We start from the raw sequence: 20,507 nt of genomic DNA on the forward strand, positions 1-20,507 counted from the left end.
TATGGGTTTGGACATTTGCCTGGAGAAGGAGTCTTTTTGAATGGGAGAATCAATTTGAGTGTTTAGTTCTCACAGGTAGTCCAAGGTGTGTGTTTTGACTTGGAAAAGGAGGATAGCTGGGTTTGGAAGGATGGGGAGGTGTTTTCATATACGGTTAATTTTGCCTATAATCATCTTAGGAGGGGCCAAGAAGAGGAGAATGTCATCATGTTTAAACAACTTTGGAAATGTAAAGCCCTGCCTTTTGCACTTGTTATTTCCCGGAAGGTGTTGGAAAATAAGCTAGCTATTAGGGTTAACTTGGAAAAGCGTGGGATTGTGGTTGAAAGTCCTTTGTGTAGTCTTTGTAGGGTGGAGGTGGAATCCCGAAAGGTGTTGTAGCCATTTGTTTTTCGAGTGCAGATTTGCTTGACTAATGTGGAGTCGTTATTTTGCATGACTTGGAGTGCAGTTTGTGTCCCACAATGATCCACTGCTAAATTTTTCTCAATTTAGATTGTGTAATGCGTCTCCTTCAGTAAATGAGATGAGGGGAGTGATTTGAACTGTAGTGGTAAGTGAGTTGTGGAATCATAGAAACAACGTAATCTTTAATGGGGGAGTTGTCGATGGTTTAGAAGTGGTTGTCTTGGTTCAAGTGAAGACTTGGTCTTGGATTATGTCCAAGTCTCTCTCTGGTCTGTTCTCCTTTTCTGAGTGGTGTCTCGAACCTTTGGTCTGTATGATGATGGTTTCTTGATATATCTTTTAGCTCAGGTGCTTGTTTTTAAGGTGTTTATTTCTGGGTTAAGTCAGGGGTGTTTTGTAATCCTAGGCGTTCGGCGGTGCGAGTTTTAAGATGGAGTGTCTTAGGTCTTTTATTTTGTATAAGGATTGGACCACCCCTGAAGTGGTTCACATTTATTTATTTTTTATTGCCAATAAAAAAAATCTTAACTTTTAATATCATTCTTAAATAAAGATGTAAAACAAATAAAATTCTTAAATTATTCAAAATCCTAACAAAATACAAGGTTTAATGACTATTTTGGTTCCAAAATTTTATTGGAAAATGTAATTTTGTTCCAATCGTTTTAAAAAATTTAATTTGGTCACAAAATTTTTAAAAATGATTTAGTTTGGTCACAAACACATATAATTCAATATGTGAATTATATGCAGTTATGAAGCTCGAACACTCATCTTAAATCTTATTATAATGTAAAAATTATATTCTCCTAAAGGGAGTGTTTGAGGAAAGTGTCTACACCAAAGTGTGTACAACACAAATCCTAGTCTCTAAAGCACTAACCCTATGTGTATAACACCTGAAACTCATGCATGTACAAGTGAGTGTATAAAGGAGTGTCTACTTTATTAGAAATGTCTAATATTTACTCTTTTTTAACCATTGGGATCAGTTTAAATATTTGAATTTAAAAAATAATAAATTATATTTAAATTATTCTAAATTCTAAATAAACACAAACCTTAAATTATTTTATACCTACCTAAATAAAAATATAAAATAAATAAAATTTCTAAATTATAAAAAATCATAATAAATACAAATGCTAAATTATTTAATGTCCTAGTTAAATGAAGATATGAAATAAATAAAAAAATTAAATTATTCAAATTCCTAAATATACACAAATCTTAAATTATTTGCTATTGTTTGTTGGTTGTTAATGTCGTCACTTAATTTTTTCTCTTATATTTTGTGACTTATTGTAAGTTTTTGTCAATATCATTATGTATTAGTTATTAAATTTGTTAATCACTGCTTTGCTCTTATTGATCCTATGTTTCTTATTTTAAATTTATTGATTCAATAATATAATGTGTTCTAAAATAATATTGTTTCATGTATACGTGTATATTTTGCTACTTACATTTCTACAAATATGAAATATGTTTGTGTTTTTTTTTTTTTGAGTTTGCTTCTACAATTTCATGATTTAATCTTATATGCAATTTTATTTCAACTGTATTGATTTGATCATATCATGTGGTGAACACTTAAAAAAATTGACAACTACATTAAAATAGTTTAATTCATATCTATTAATTGTAATTATTATTTTTACATATAATTTTTACTTTTATTTTCAATTAATTACAAATATTCTTGCAAAAATAGTATTGTCTTTCGTTATTTTATTTTATTTTATTTATTAATATTGTAATATTTTTTAAGAAATCCCGTGTTGTGCTACAGTGCTAATTATGTACAAATTTGGCTAGAGTTTGAAAAATAAGCCTATTGTAAGGTTCAAAATGAAAGGTACTTGTACTTGTACTTTTTTTTTCTTTTAGAGAAATGATATTTACTCATAAAAATTATATATAATAAAGGATAAATTTATAATTAAATAATAGGATAAATTTATAATTAAATAATAGGATAAATTTATAATTAAATAATATAGAAAAATATTAAAATAATAATATTGAGAACTGTAATGTTTGTATAAAAAAAATTGATTTGTGAATATGTCATTAATTTGTTTTTATTATGGGAGAGTTGTAGCTTTTGGGATCCATAGATTTGCTATAGTGATTTTCTCTAGTTCACGAATTTTCTATGGGTTTCCACTAGGTTTCTTTGAAAATGTTGTATACATTGCCCTAAAGACCCGCAATCAATGATGAAAAGTCAAATGATATATCACTCATAGACTAAACCAAACCAAATTGGACATATAGAATGATAGCTACCAAAGAGAAATGGATGCATGTTATTGTCACATCATATGAATTAAATATGACTTTCTTTAATATCTCATTTCCTAGTATATGTTGGTCATGGACTAATTGTTATCTAGATTTTAAATTTTTTGAACAAAAAGTTTGATTTTCCTTTTCTTTTTTTTTAAATACGTATGGAGAATATTGAAGCTTTGTTTCAAACTTTTATATTCTTTGTTTAGTTTTTCATTATTGTTTCTTCTCAATTTTTTAGCTATCATAAAACATGGTTAGTAATATTTAAACATAGACTTTGTTTTCAAATAATAAATTTAATTTATTAGGCAAACTTTTAAATTCATTTATCAAACTTCAAAAAATATTGATAGAAGAGAAGAGTTGAACAAAAGTTCATTATATACTTCGATCACTAAGTACACATCATTGAAACATATTGTTTTGTTTGATACGTGTAATGACGTTCAAATATTGTATTTACTATGAAGTATAGTTGAGTTTTTTTTTCTAACTCTGTTGAGCCAAGGTCTTCACATGTAGCCATGGTAGTTTTCTTCATATGCTTCTTGAAAGTCTTCTTTCATTTTTTTTGGGTTTTATCTTGTTATGAGCACTCTGACATAAAATGATCCTGTATTTTTGCATTTGCAACAAACAATTTAGTTTTCTCCTTCCTTTATTTTAAGTCCTTAGGTTGATTTTGTTATGTCTTATTTCCTTTCAATCCTCCTTTTCTTTTCAACATGTTGTGTATTTTTTTATACGAACAATAATCCGCTTCTTCATCTGATGACTTGTTTAACAATTCTTCTTTTTTAGGATTTTGGTGGGAGTATGCTTTTTATGTTGTAGTTCATTTTGGGAGAGAAATTCTCCTTCTTCATTTGTATGTCTTGTTGAAGTTTCAATTTGTGAAACTTAAGGATTCTCACGAGTTCTTCTTGATATAGGTTCTTTGATGTTTGTAGAGCGTTTATAAGTGGTCTAACAGTAAGACTAAGTTTGTTATGTTTAACCTTGGTGGAATCTTCATACATTAGTGTAATAGTGTCCCATATTTTTTTATAACTCTTTGAAGGCATGGAGTTTGGTGTACTCCTCTTTTTTATAAAACACACATGAACTCATTTTTGAATTTAAAGTTTAACAAGCATCTGCATTTTTGCTCCTTCATCCACTCGTCTTTAGAAAGATGATGTTTTAGTCATCACAAAGAATGAAATTTCCATTTTCTACAACATTCATCATGTAATATATGACATTATTAAAACAATGTTATCATTATTTGTTTGTTTCAGTACTAGAATTCCACAATAAAGAAAGTTTGTTAACAACTTATCCTTTATTTTTCTATTTTTTTGTAAGATCTTTCCTCCAATCCCACAAAGAACTAACCCAAGAGACTAACTTTGCTACCAACTGAAATAATAGTTAAATTATAAAAGGGGACCTGAATATAGTTTTATAATATTTTGTAATTGTCTAGAAAATAGAATGTATTATTTTATAGACTTTTGATAAAAGGGAGTCATATAATCAATCTTGATTCTATCACGTACTTTTCATTATCACTTTTAGCTTAGATGAGTGTACACAATGTCATTCGTTGAGAACTTTAATCATCCATTGAGATTAAGAACACTAAATATTCTTTAACATTAAGTCGCTTTCAAATATTATTTTATCTTCCACTCCTCACTACAAACAAAGATGTTTCATAAAGGTTATAGGAAAAAGTCTTTTAGAGATGATATACAAATTGTAACATCCCTAAATTTGTACCCATATTTGCTAATATATAAACATATACTACTTTCTCATATTTGTATCTAAAAAATATACCCTCTTCATAGGGATTTAATATGTACACAAAAGTCTACAAATAAAACATTTGTTCCTTTGGTTTCTTACTGAGGAGCTCTATCACCTGCAACCTCATTTGCTCCCGTGTAAATTAACATGATCATCACGGATTAAAGAAAACAAACACAAAACAAAGCATAAGGTAAGTTAGCTATTTTTAAAACTTCAAATATAAAACTTTAAATATCAACATAAACCATCAATATTCATACATTTTCACAATTTCATCAAGTGTTTATCATGTTCATCATCCATATTACTTCTGTCAGATTTCTACTGACTCACATACTCAGACACTTGACTCTACTTCCGGAAGACTCGTGCATTGAAATTAGCATCCAAAGACTTGCACCTGTCATACTACTCACTGTGAAATCCACATCGCCATGCGCATAATTATCTCAATATATCATCATCTCATATGACAGGGTAAATTCATTTGATATGCTCTTATCAGTTCTTTCAAACCTCAGACTCAGCCAAATGGACCTCCTTTGACTCTCACCAACTGAATAACTTCATCTATGTGATTCCATTATATCAGTAGATTCAGGATCGTCTCATCCACAGGACACTCACAAATCAATACACCCTAATAACAATCTCAGCATAATATTTCCTTTCCTGAAAATACTATGTTTTGATCACACTTTCAACTTATTACATACATCATTTAACACATCAAAGCATCATTCAATCAATCATATTTTAAACTTTCAAAACAATCTAAATATATCTCAAAATTCACTTAAACACATAACTAAGTTCCAAATATATGCTCTCTAAATCAATCATCATCTAAAATCAAACAACCATTTCTCATCAAACTTTTCATTTAAGTAATTCAACAAAATATTCTAAAACAGTTCAACTCATTTATATTATCATTCAAACATTTTCAATTCTCAATCACAAACACTTTCAACAACTTATTCACCTTAAAATCAATATAAAAGATTCAAAATCAACCATTTAAGTCAATATATTACTTTACTTTTTAAAAGAGACAATCCTACAAGCAAAAATTGGAATTGGTGACCACGTCACCCCACATCCAGATCTTCTAACCTAGGGTTCTATTTTAAAAATAAAACTAGCTTCCTTTACCTGGACTTGAGTAGATGCTCACTAAGAGCTCCAACCCACCAAAAGCTTAAGGATAACCTAACCTGCACCATAAAGTATTGATCACAAATCTAATTATATCACTAGGACCCTGATCTAACAGAGATTAATTCTGAAGATAAAAACCTCACATGCAAACTTAAACTAAAAGACAACCCTAACCATATCAAAACTAACTCAAAGAAAAATGAGCCAAGAATGAATTTACTTTATCTAAGATTGTGATCAGACAATCTCGTAGAGTTCACTGTCAGGAGTCCAATGGCAAACTCCGATTGTCAAACTGATGAGCGAGGATGTCAGAATCTTAGAGAGAAGGGAGAGGAAAGGAAAAAGGGAACAAAAATGAACTTACTCTATTAAAGATTTCTGATCGGGCAGTCTTGTAAATCCTGCTATCAAGAGTCTAATGGTGGACTCCGATCGTCAAACTAGTGATGGGCGAGGATGTTAGAATCCTAGAGAGAAGAGAGAGGAAAGGAAAAAGAAACTTGTAGAGAGATGTGGTTCTTTTAAAATCAAACATGAATAACTAAATTTCTATTTATATAGTTTTTTCCCTTTTAATAATAAAATATTCAGGTGTCATTTTAATTGTACAATATCTACTCTAAGACTATTTTTCTTGGTCCTTACACAAATGAAATGCACATGAATATTAGTGGATTCTTGAGAGCTCATATTATGTCACTACGACAAAATCATTAAATAACAACTATTTTTATTGGTAAAAAATAATTAATTACAATATTGACTAAATTAGATATTATTTTTATAAACTAAACAATTATTGGTATTTAAAAAATATCTATTATTAATAAAAAATTATAAAGTAGTTTCTGAATTGGTATATGAAATTAACTACCAAAATTTTAGTTACTAATTATTTTATATTTTAAATTAATGACTAATTTATAATTAAAAACTAATTTAGAATATAAAGTACGTAATTAAAATATCAATAACTAATATTATATAATAATTTAGAAAATACTTTATAAATTTATATTAGTAATAAAAACTATTTTAATTTTTTAATTTATAAAATAATATTTAATTTAATCAATATAATAATTAATTATTTTTTTATCTTTAAATTAGTTGTTATTTAATAAATTTTTTTAAATATACTTTTCTCCGTTATCAAATTAAAAATGGATTATCCTTTTCTCACTCAGCTACAACTTCTAAAATGAACTGGATTATGTACACTATTTGTGTTTTAAAAAGGAGCAAATTATCCTTATCGATGCTAAGATATATTAAGAAATAATATCTTTATATTTAATCTTACCAGAAAATTAGAGTTAGTTAGCAGAATCTGCTATAATTAATTATTTATTGAAATTCTTATATCCCACAATTATAAGAATTAAGAATTTCCTTGTTCCTCCTACTTATGTTATTCCTCCTATACTACTATTATAATAATTTATACGCATATTTAAGGTATATATATATATATTTAAGGTATATACTACTATTATATATATATATATATATATATATATTTCTATTTATGTGTAATTATATTCAATAATACAAGTTTTCAAATTTTAAAATTTATTTTTCTTTTTACGGGTTAGGATGGGGATAATAAAAGGTTTGTTTATGCGAGATTATCTTATTCCTAACTAAATATATATAGATATTAAGGTGTTTACTTACATCTATAAGATAAAGAAAACAAATTAAAAAATATAGTTAATAGTAAAAATTGGTGGTTGAAGGTTAGATAAAAGAAAAAGTATAAATTGAGATAAAAAAAATGAGAGAAGGATATTTTAGTAAATTTATAAATTATAATAAGTATATTTAGCAAAAATACATTTAAAATGTTAATTTTATAATAGAAAACGAGAGAAAATAAAAAAAAAATATCAGTAAAAATAAATAAATAAATAAATATGAACCACTTTATAATAGTTTAAATATTATATAAAATTGAATAGAAATATTTTCAAGAAGTTATCACATATATCCTACTCAAATAATTAAAAAATAAGTTAATAAAAAAAATAACATCTCAAAAACAACCTAAGACTTCGTATCTATTATTAGTAACGAAAAATGATGATTAAAACACTGTATAATTATGCAGATGGTGATCAAAGGTAACCATCATATAAACCTTTAATTGAAAGTGTAATTATGTAGCATTGCATGTAAGAAAGTATTAATTATTAGCTTTATGACGTAAATGCATAGCAGATGAGATTAATGATGGTTGGTTTTTTTAGTATAGTGGTTGAAAAAGAGTTGAAACAAATGCATGTAAAGCACTATGTTGCTAGTGAATAATCATATAGGTTTTCACTCATGGTTGGTCCCCAACTTTGAAGAAAATGAAGTAAATAAATGAGAGATGTTGAGAAGTGAGAACAATGGTGGCTTCCCGTATAAGACACTTCTGTGTTCTCATTCTGACATTATCGTGTAACTTTCGTGCCATGCATGCATATGTTGTCCTTTTTTTAGCTTCGGTAGGAACAGCTAGCGGAACACACTTTTACATTGTACCTATGATTAAAAAATTGTTTAAATATATTTTACTATTCAAATTTAGTGTTTTTAATTTAGTATTGAATATTTATCAACTTTATTGATAATCAATCTCTATATAAACCTATGGGGCCACTTTTAATAGAATCATTATAATATTTGTCTTTCTCCTTTATAATACTTGTATTTCTTTTTTAGTTATAGACCTAGTTGTTGAAGTTTCTCTTTGATACATAATCTCATCTTTACTTTTTTTTTTCTTAATGAACTTGATGATAAGAGAAAAAAAAAAGTTTGAAAATAGAGAAATTTGTTACTTTCCTTATGTTATGCTAGAGAACACTTTTTAATTTTAAAATAAACATAAACCTCCTTTATGCTTTTAATAAAATGGTACTTGTATTTTTTTCATCTTTAAATAGATGTTCATTTATCTTATGTTTTAAGTAAATTACAATTATCTTGAGGTATTTTTTTAAACTATGTAATTGTTATATTCTTAAAAATACAAAAAAAAAATGTTTATTTTAAAACTAGAGAGAGTTATAACGTTGTTCAGTTTAACCTTATGTTATATTTAAATTATATTGTAATTACAACACTAGATTCTTTTATATTATATTTTTCTTATGTTAAAAGGAAATAAGAATATCAAACAAAACAATTTCAATAACTCTTTAATCACTTCAAAATTTCAAATCCAAACAATCAACCTTTATAAAATTAAGTTTTAACCCATAATTTCTATTTTTTTCAAATTTTAAGTCATACATGTGTTTATTAAAAGGAAAATTAAAAAATAAAAAATAAATAAGTTTTTTTTTAAGAAAGTAAACTGAGAAGATCTCACTAATGAATTATGGAGAAACTATATAAGATAGTATGAAACCAAGTCTAACCCTAAATTTTAAGATTAAGTGTTTGTGAGTTTTTTTTTTATGTTATTCCATTCTTTTATTTTTAATTAATATAGTATTTTCAACTCATACTTAAATGTGTTATATGTTATTCAAATTTTATTTTATCTAATAAAATTTTTAAGTTAAATAATATACAAAATCTCTTAACTAGTTTGAAAGTTCAATATTTTTGTAAAGGTAAGTGAGGAAGAAGTTTAAATTGTTTTTCTAAATCTTGAAGAGAAGAGAAGAGAAGTGATAGAATGGAAGAAAGTGAAGAAAAATAATTATTTTGAAAATAGAGTTTAAAATCTTTGCACGAACAAGTTTGATAACAATGTTATTTTTTAATCTCCATATCCAACAAGTAAAGTCTAAAGATTTACAATAAATGTCAGTCACATTCTATTTTAACTCCTCAATTTAAACACAATTATTACAATATTGTTCATTTGCAAAGGGACTCACAGACCTCTGATAGTGACAGGCTGATAAGGATGGAATGCTCACAGTCAAGTAAGCTTATTATGTTATACAATATTAGCAATGAAATTTTCCTGCATACTCTACCTAATGCTCTTACTTTTAGGCTGGAAAATTTTGTTGGATAGAACACCAACTAGAGTGAATCTGGTAAAAAGGGGAATTGACCTTTCATCCACAACTTGTCATTTGTGTAATGATGTAGAGGAGTCTGTTCAACACCTATTTTTGAAGTGAAATGTGTTGCTTTCCATGTTTAGTATACACGTTATAGATGTACAAATATTCAATTAGCAAACCACAATAACCTTAAACACCATCTTCAACATTTTGTTCTTATCCATTTAAACACAAAAAAGAACTGTGAGGGGAGGGGAGTATGGGGTAAATATTGTTTGGAGTATATGAGATCAAAGAAATAAAATAGTTTTCAAGGATGGAAAGGTTAATGTAGTAGAGAATTTTCATGTGGCTCATTGCAAGCATGGTCCTGGATGGAATGCAAGGTCGCTAAGTGTAACTTTTCATACTCAGACTGAATTCTTAATCAAAATTTATCCATGAAAACCGTGTGATTATTTGTATATGTTTACAAAACTGTAAGTTCTTTGCCTTTGTGTCTGCTAACTGTTGTTTCAAGGATGATCAATATGGTTAAAGCCTCTGTAGGGAATTATTGTTGTAATATGTACTAGTGCAAGTGGCTGCGACAAGCTGCAAGCTGACAAATTTGGTTTTGTAGTTTTCACTGCAAGGTTTTTTGCAGTTTGGTTAGGATGATGCATTCATATTATCCAACTTTACAAGAAGATGATCGAGAGCAAAAAATATTATTCGGGGCTAGGTCAATCATCACAAGCTGAGACACAAGACCCCACCATCCCTTAGAAGATCCTCAGGAGAAGAGCACCCATGCATGGACTAGAATATCAACTATTCTTCCTTCTAGTCTTTTTAAGATATGATTAAAATGTAATAAATTGGGCTCACATTCGCCCAAGAAGAATAATTTTAGCTTAGGCTTCTAGAAAAACCTTCCCATGTGTCGCCCCTCCCATGTGCCTCACAAACTTAACCTAGTTTCTAGAAGCCTCCTCCATGTGTGTAGCACCTTTTATCCTAGATTCTAGAATGCTCTAGTCATATGTCGTCCCCTCCATACTCTCTTGCTCACCAAGGCACCTTAGGCTATAAATAGAGTGTCTTGCTCCTTGTAAATGACATTGAATTGATAGTAAAGAAACTTTGCTTGAGTGAATCTTGAGTGTTCTAAATATCCTCTGAGTCTTAACTTGGTAGAGATGGCTGCAAGTGGCAACTCATTTCCTCACTCATCTTGGAGCTTCCTCCCCCAAGTGGTGTAAATCACCCCATTTCTCCACTCCATAAGCTTCTTCATCCTTTTCCTTTGTTTTGCTATTCTTTTCCGCCTATGTTATTCATGTCTTTATTCAATTCTTTTCTATTGTGTTTCGCCCATTATCCCTTCTTTATCATGTTTAATTTGGTGTTTAATCATCATAGAGTGTGTGTTTTTCTATTTTCACTTTTGAAGAGAACCTTCACACTTACTTAACCACTTAGTTAAGTTCGTGTCCAATGGAAATATTCACCGAGTTATCACCTCTTCTTGCTAATCAAATCATAATCCAAGTGAAACTCCTAAAAACATGTGTAATAGCAAATCAGCTCACATCATGCATACTGCTATTAACCCCTTGCACTTGTTTAGGCGTGGGATTCTACAAAAGGACCTAGCCAGTCGGGTCAATCGGGTTGGATGGACAAGATAAAAGGATCTCAGTGCTAGAGTTGCTGGCCTGTAGTGTCTACAAAGGGAACTATGAAAGAACCAGCTGGAACAAGTTGAGGATGCATTGTCAACAGTTGGATAGGCATGCTATCTAAGGTTTAAACAGGTATAAGTTGTCATGGACCTCTACTGAAAAGGGTTAATGGGAGTAGGAGTCTTGTTGTCATTTGTATTGTGGATGGAAGTCTAATGAGCAACAACAGTTGCCTACAATTTTGGCCATTCCATTTGCTACATTTTTTCAGTGCCATACATCTCGACCTTGGAGGTGTTGCAGTAGGTGTGAAGTCATTCATTCAAGATTCGCTCTTAAGGGATTGCTTTTATGCTAATGATGTATTTTATGCTTGTTTAGTGGAATCATTTTTGTGCTTTTGTTTAAAGATGTAAATCTAAAGTTTTTGTAAGTAGAAGACTCATGGATAGCTTTTTTGAAATGTAAAATAGTATAAGTTTGAGTAGAGTTGAAACTTTTTGGATATGAAACATCTAACCTTTCATTTTGTAAATGAGTTGGAACATTCCTCAAATATTTCATTTAATTAACTCAACTCATATTTGTTGCTAAAAAAATAATTATTACAGTCCACTTAAATATAAAACAAACTAACATACATTAAGCAAATACATTTTAAACCTACATTAAATTTAATCATCATTTATAAATTAATTTCTCTCACTTATATAATAACACAAAAAAAAAAAAACAAAATCATTACATGAACGTGATTTGGTTATTATAGTTGAATCATAACAACATATTTATAAATATGGAGATAAATATTAGTTAATTATTAAAAAAATCATAATCCTATAACTCCTCGTGATTAATAAGAATTAGTCTCATATTGTTGCATGTAAATATAAATTTGTTTTTTCGATTACACTTGTTCCGACCTCAAGTCGTTGGGCAATATCGCTAGGATCAATCATCACATCTGAGGTATTGTCCGCTTTGGAAGTTGGTGTTCCGTCACGGTTTTGTCTTTAAAAGACATCTCGAAAGGTGAAGGGAGGAGGGAGTATAAATAAGAATTAGTCTCATATTGTTGCCGCATGTAAATATAAATTTGTTATTGTTGCATTTAGTCTTTGGAATTTGTTTTTTCGATTACACTATAAATTGTTTTTTTTTTATCAGTATTAGAATTTAAATTGGTAAATTTGAGGCTTTTCTTTTTTAATCCAATTGACGTGAACTTTTATTCTATAGAGCAGTTATTAGATTTATCCTCTTTTGTAACTTGGTAGTTTGTAATTGGTAAGAAACGAATTCCAAATAAATAAAAAATTGAGACCATATATCTTATTTTGGCAATAACTTTCCTCTACAGTGTTGATTGAGAATTTATTTTGGGTATCCAGCAGAAAGTAAAAGTAATGAATTGTCTATTATTAGAAAATTCTTTAAAATGGGGTTCAAGGTGAATAGTCTTTAAAATGGAGTTCAAGGTGAATAGTCTTTAAAATAGAATCCTAAAATGCATTAGAGGGTTTGACATTTAATCTTAAGTAAATTAAGATGGTTAACATTTTATAATAATTATTTTAAATTAAATAATGTTATAATCTTGAATTACATTTTAGTAATCTCTCTACCAAATCAAAGTAGTTTCAACCGCAAATACATCTAAAAAACTAATACAGATTTGCCTACAAAACCATGATTAGATATCAGAAATGATGCACCAGCTAAACCTAACCACTTCTAAAATAGAGGCATTTGATGGTGATCAAAAGAAGAAAAAAAGGTATTGATAAATGATTCTAAAGGGAATGATTGGAGAAAAATTCAAATACTAAAGGTAGCTATGATTTGGATGTGATGAGGTGAAGGTGTAAGGACAAATCACTCAACCATGCCATACCAGAACATATATAATAATGCATATATTTTATGTATAAAAGTATGTAACCACAAACATCCCATGAATTTAATACTAATAATCTTTTTGGGGAAATAATTGTGTATGATAAAAATGTAATTGCATACCTATTATGCTAAGTACGGTATAGCATAATAAAATAAGAAAGTGGTAGCTGTCAAAAAATTGTCCATGCATGAAATGCTTACACGTGGAATTTGCCGACATCTGCACCAAAACAAGGAAGGAAACTAGGTCTAACGAATAAATATGACTTCACAAAGAATCTCTGTAACATGCCAACATTTAAGAATACTGTCTGTGACAAGTGCTTTTCTTTCTTTCTTTCTTTGCTAGTATTGCTTTTTTACTTTAAGTTTTCTTCTATTTTTTCTCTTCTAATTTTTTTTTTCTTTGTAAACTTTGTCTTCCATGGTTCTTTTGGTTATATACTATTTATTAATTAACTTAGTTTTTAATATTCAATAAAAAAAATTGATGCAGTTCTCCAATGCTGTCGTATCAACAGGTCTATTTAGGTATGTTTAGGTAGAATTTATTATGAACAATGGTATTTGCCTTAATAATACAAATTAAGGCCAATATTTTTATTTGAGGTTATTCTTAAAAATAATGATATTTAAGTATGTTTTATTAAACAATCAATTATTTTTTAGCCTTATTTTTTAAGTGCAACGTATTTTTTTTCTTTTTATAATATTTATCATCTTAAACAAATTAAATATCTGATTTTTTTAATACTTTACATTATTTTAAAGACTATAAATTATTGCTTTTGTAATAAAAAAACATTATCAGTCTTCAAAATATTGATAGATATAAAGTTATACTTGTGATGTTGAGTTTTGGAAATATTATTTTCTATTGTGTTGACTGTATTCTTCAATTGTTTTAAAAAACATATAACTATAAAACAAAAAATAAAGTATATGTTGGTAGTGTAAAATACTTTACTCACTTGTACAATTACAAACACTTTATATTTTTAAATTCATTGATCTTACTGTGATGAATAATCTATAAATGGTTAATATATAGTGTATTTACACTTGTTGTAAATATTTTTAATAGCAGTGGTATAATATGTTTTTTTTAATAAAATGTTGTATTGATGTCTGATCTTCATAGTTAATCATATTTTTCATCCTTTACTGGTTGTGATTCCAATTTGAAGGAACTAGGCAATGTCTCCACATTTTTTCCTATGCGGTTTATAACTTTTTTATAAATAAAATATGTATATATATGTATTATTTTTTATTATTTTAATTATATAAAAACAAATAATTAAATATATTATCTATTATACACGGTATTAAAGTTATATGGTTATAAAAAGGTTTGATTATATAAAATTAAATTTTAAATACTTTATAACTTTAAATTACTTTTAAAAATAAAAAACAAAACAGTCTATGTATATAAATAAGAGAATCGCTGTTATGTATGGTTATAATGATAGTAATTAATTCACATTCTCTTTTAAAAGTAAAAGTCATAAAATTAAAAAATAAAGATTCAAAAAAATGGATTTAAATCATTTTATTTTGTTCTTGTCTTGTAATTGTTGACCATGTGGAAAAGCCTCAGATACAACAAAGTGGCCCACGGTTCTTGAAAAATTGAAAGATACTGTCCTTAAAGTATTAGAACTGAAGGAAGGTTCACACTCCCAGATCTAAATCCTAACAACTGAATACACTGATACAAACATTTCACCACACACACTCACCTTCTTCATCACTTTTCCCCCTTCAACCTAATTAATCACCCTCTCATATTATTTTGACTGTTCTGACGGAAGAAGGAAGACATGTGAGTCTTTTTCAGTCTTCTCTTTTACTTCCTTCCTTCATGGTTGAAGCACAACCATTTCCATTTCAAGCATAGCTATAAAATAAAACCCCTTGTTTCAGCAACCTGCAACCTTGTCAAAGTTGAAGTCTTCATGCATTTAGTTTCTTAAAGTTAACGCCTTTCGGGTCCATTCACAGTCCTCTGAGAGAAAGAGAGAGATCTATTCATTCTGATCATTTGGGGTGTCAGAAACATTCACATTCACATCTGGGTCTGAAGTTGTGAATTCTAAAACCTTCATCTGGTGCCAGTAACAAAGTGGCCCTTTGAATAAGAATCCCAAGGGGATTCCGAAGATCTCCCAAATTTGTTGAATTTCTCTAGTTCTATGTTGCAGAAGGTGTGCAAGAGATACAGAATCATGGTGGGTGGAAATGGTTTGTTTTACCCCGTTGTGGGGTTTGCATCGATCGTGTTGTTCATATACATGTCTTTTGGGGACGTGAAGTTTGGTTTTGAGGAGGAAGTGGAATTGGCTTTTGTGGAGAGAAATGGAACTCAATTTATGGTGGATGGGAAGGCTTTCTATATTAATGGATGGAACTCTTACTGGTTAATGGTGCAATCTGTAGATGAGTATTCCAGGCCAAAGGTGCGTGAAATGCTGAAGGCTGGGGCCAAGATGGGGCTCACTGTGTGTAGAACTTGGGCCTTCAATGATGGTGACTACAATGCCCTTCAGAGTTCTCCTGGTGTGTTCAATGAACAAGCTTTCAAGGTAGTGTTTTGTAGATTGAGGATTTTGGCTTTTGTTCTTATGTCTTGGCGTCGGTTCTTTTTGTTTTGTTTTCTATGCTTGTCTATGTATGCTGACATAAGTAGATTTCGACGAGTGTCTAGCAGTGAGGCTTTCGATATTTTGGTTTTCTTTTGCTTTGATTTTTTTTATGTATTGTCTTCTCGCTCACTTTCTTTTTTCTCCCTGAAATTGAGTACTTGTGGCCGGGGGCTTCCAAAAATAGGTTTCTAACTGTGTGTACAATGATTGGTGTTCATGATTAGTGCGTGTAATCGCTGAGGTTCATTTAGGACAGGGACCAAACTTGCAGAATTTGTGGAAGGGACGTTTGAATTGTGAGATGGTTGTTGGAGCATAGCTGAATATTGTGATTGTGGCCGTGGTTAATGTACCATCCGGGGCTTGGGGATCCGTCATTAGCCGTAGTCCGAATATGACGGCCGTAGGAGGTAGCTATCGACCAAAACATCTCCTCGTTATCCAAATACCAAGCCATTATGGTCGCTATGCCTCCATTCTAATGGATAGTGGATGATTGGTAGGAATAACAATCACTATTACCGAGATTCTAGCAAGATTTACACAACTGAAGCTCGAAATTCAACTATTCCTTTTTACTATTAAACAGAAATTTCTGCTTCAAAGGGTATTCAGAACACCAATCACCTATAAAGGGAGGAGTGTTGAAAGGAATAATTAAAGGAGAAAGAATTTGGCTAGATCCGGGAGAGCTGAGATATAGACCTTTACCCAGAAAACCAATGTGAACCAGTGTTTATCCAGAGCAGAATATCAGGAGAACTTCCCCATAAATTCAGGACAACTTTGACCTAAAAGGGGGAATTAAAATTCACTGATTTAAGGTCACTACCTTGAACCAGAACAGTTAACATTGTTCTTGGGAAGTGATAATCTCATATGTGGCAGGATGCAAACAAAAATTGAAAAACAGTCTTTGTGGCATCAGTTTTAGTGGAATAAATTTGAAGATTGTATTTGTTTTGCTTGATTGTATGCCTCTATGATATCAGCCAAGTTCAAAAGTATAGTGTGCCAGATGCTTGTTATTTTTCTGATGTTGAAATGAAAAAAATATGCTGTATGTTGAATTTTTCTGATACTCTTGGTCCATGAACCAAGCAAGTTGTTTACTGTTTGAAATTACTGTATGATGAATGAAAACCATTTTGAACTCTGGTTGGGTAACAGGCCTTGGACTATGTTATAGCAGAAGCAAGGAAACATGGAATTAGGCTGCTCCTTAGCTTAGTAAATAACTTGCATGCATATGGTGGGAAGACTCAATATGTCAAATGGGCATGGCAAGAGGGGGTAGGACTAAGCTCATCTAACGATTCTTTCTTCTTTGATCCATCAATCCGCAGTTATTTCAAGAATTATATCAAGGTATGATATGTCTATCTTTTTACTGTTCTTCCCCTCCCCCACCCCCCTCCCGGTTTCCTTGTGTTTGGAGAGGCACAGCTTTATCATTAACATCTCATACTGATACATATCTATGATGCATTAAGGTAGCATCCCAAGCTTTTGATGTTTGTGCATGAAGAATTGTATTAATAGCCCAAAGTTGTGATGATTTGCACTTGAAGGATTAAAGAGAGGGTAGAAAAGTAGATAGCATATTGGTCTTTGCTAGTCAAACTTGGTCTTAGCCTACACATTTTTTAATCAAATAAGTTCTATCAAAAATCAAGTTTTCAATAAAAATATGTATGCATTTAAAGTCTTTTTTTTTTTTATCATTAAGAGAAGTTTGTAAAAATAGAAAATTAAAGAGAGCATCAATAATGAAATTATGGAATTTCTGCATTGCTTTATTGCTTTTCCCCCTTTGTAACATATGATTGCTCTTTTGTCATGCATATTGTTTTAATACATGACATGTCTAATTCTAGCAACCTTTAGCACAAAACAATGACTATCCATGACCCCATTTCTTCCCTTGTCTATCTTTTTTTCTTTCTTTCTTTTCTTTTGCTGCTTGGCATTTCAATTAAGCTGCAGGCTTGCATCCTGAGACTGGTCCTAGATAAGTTAATTGTTTCCTTTCAATTTTTCTACAGACAATTCTGACAAGGAAGAATACTATAACTGGACTTGAATATAGAAATGACCCCACCATTTTTGGTTGGGAATTAATTAATGAACCTCGGTGCATAACTGATCCTTCTGGTGACACTCTCCAAGTAAGCACTGCACCTCTGCTTTTATTAAATGTTTATATAAATAGCATTCCAGAAATGAGTAATTCAAACTTTGACTAATTCAAATTTATCTATTCTTTTCTAATATCTCCGTTAATGAATTATTATGATCTAAGATGATCTGTGCTTTTATGTGCACTCTGAATTTCAGCCATTAGTTTTTATGGTCATTCTTATATGTGTTCTTTTAACCCCTTTTGTATGATGCATGCAAGAAAGGAACTTTGAAGTTGAAACAGTCCAATTTAAGTATTTATTTGTAACTAAGCTTTAACTTATGGCATTTAAACATTAAAACGTAACCACGGGGGGCATTCAGGATAGATAAATACCATTTTTTCTGCTGGGAAAGAAAACAGTTGTGGTTCATTTCTCTAGAGTTATGTAGGTATATCTGAGTATAGTTGTATATGGTTTGCTTACTTGTCATAGAACTGCAGGATTGGATAGAGGAAATGTCAGCTTTTGTCAAACTGATCGACAAGCGTCATCTTGTGACGATTGGACTTGAAGGTTTTTATGGTCCTAATGATCCGAAAAGATTGACAGTGAACCCTGAGGACTGGGCATCTCGACTTGGATCTGATTTTATAAGGAATTCCTTAATCTCAAACATTGATTTCACCTCTGTTCATATCTATCCTGACCACTGGTAAGCATTGTGTAACTGCTATATGCTTATGTCTATGATTTTGAATTTCCTTTGACTCTTAATGAAGGAACTGAACTTTTAAAGAATCAAAGAACTCAAACCTATGGAAGAAAGTTTTCCAGAGTTTCTCATGTTATTTTCTTGAAGTAATCCACTATCTCAGCAATAATTTGTTTGAAATTTGAATCCCAAAACATCTTATGATGATCTTGAATAGCTTAATACTTTGTATTATGTCCTTTATTAACTCCTACTTTCTCAAAAAAACCATGCATAGGTTTCATGAGCAAGTATCTGAAGACTACATAAAATTTGTTTCCAAGTGGATGCTTTCTCACATTGAAGATGGTGATAAGGTACTGAACAAGCCAGTTGTGTTCTCTGAATTTGGATTGTCAGACATAAATTTTACAATGTCCGAGCGAAAAACAATGTACAAAACAATTTTAGACATATCCTACAAATCTGCAAAGAAAAACAGGTCTGGAGCAGGTGCTCTAGTTTGGCAGTTCTTAGTTGGAGGAATGCAGGAGTTTACAGATGATTTTGGAATCATCCCTGCGGAAAAGACACCAATTCCTTCATTATTTATTGAACAATCATGCAGATTAGCCAAGGTCAAGGGATGGCCTCATAAGGACAAAAGTTTCAAACAATTTTATTAGCAAAAGGTGTGGAAATAAAAGCCCTTGATTTGAATGGGGGAGAAATATGGGTTCTTTTGTGGTTTAAGACTACTGATAGGTTCATACTAGTTCTGTAGAATATGCTCCTGTTTTCATCACCAATGCTGAAATTGGTTAGTGGCGTATATATAGTGTGGTAACATAGATTAGATATTACTCTATAAACAGTTATTTCAAAGATTGTAATTCTCATGAACAAAATCAACCATGTGTTTTAAGATGTGAGGGGATTTTTTTAAACTTATGAGTTCTATCATCAAATCCTCATTTTTTTAATCGAGTTATACTTATTTTTCTTATTTTATTTATCAAAGGTTTATTTTAAGCTTTTTTGTCTATAAAAAATTATTTAATTTTTGTGAAAAATTTTAATTTTTAATTTTTAGTTTCTATAATTTTATTTAATTTTTAGTCAAGAAGATATTTTTAAATAAAACAAAGAAAGTGACTATCACTTATTAAAAAAATATAAGATAAGTGAATTTCATCTTTTAAAAACATAAAAAGAGATTAATATGTATTTAAAAATCAAAGGAGAATATATATGGATATTATTTTATGAAGGATGTTTGGTATTTGGAAAATTAACGAGTTTTGATTTTATTTTTTATAATTTTTTCATATATGTAAAACTTGAAATTATTGTTTAGTTTTTTTATAAAATGTATGAATTTTGCTTTTACTCTGTAATTTTTTATTTTAATTTTATCTTTCTAAAATTTCAATTTTCAATTTATTATTCTTAATATTTGTTTTAAGATAGATAAGTAATTTTTATTTTATATATCTTAAGAGTTTATTTTTAGAAGTGTCAAATGCTAATATTATATCGTAACACCATGGAGCTAATATTAACACCTTTACTCCATGGGAGGTGAATAAATGTAATTTTTCCTTACTTTTTTTTATAATTTATGTAACTAGTATTTCCAAATCACTAACTCTTAATTTCTATTAAATGAATGTTGAAAAAGACAAATACAATGAGTGTTATAAATGACTATACTTATGGGAATAAATCCTCTCTAGTGACATTTTTGTGGCACAAAAAAACCTTGACCCTTAAATCATTTTTCATAAAATAGTGAG

General features: G+C 29.7%; 1 protein-coding gene across 1 annotated transcript; it reads left to right on the forward strand.

The window, feature by feature from the left end:
- Window positions 1-14,834: 14,834 nt before the first annotated feature.
- On the forward strand, window positions 14,835-19,658 carry LOC137821191 (mannan endo-1,4-beta-mannosidase 2). Its single transcript, XM_068625669.2, has 5 exons — window positions 14,835-15,834; window positions 17,065-17,262; window positions 17,940-18,062; window positions 18,521-18,732; window positions 19,010-19,658. Exons 1-5 carry the CDS (start codon window positions 15,445-15,447, stop codon window positions 19,395-19,397), a joined length of 1,311 nt encoding a protein of 436 aa, XP_068481770.2. The 5' UTR covers window positions 14,835-15,444; the 3' UTR covers window positions 19,398-19,658.
- The last annotated feature ends 849 nt before the right edge of the window (window positions 19,659-20,507 follow it).

Source organism: Phaseolus vulgaris, chromosome 11 (assembly GCF_051622355.1).
Source record: "Phaseolus vulgaris cultivar YP4 chromosome 11, ASM5162235v1, whole genome shotgun sequence".
Lineage (NCBI taxonomy): Eukaryota > Viridiplantae > Streptophyta > Magnoliopsida > Fabales > Fabaceae > Phaseolus > Phaseolus vulgaris.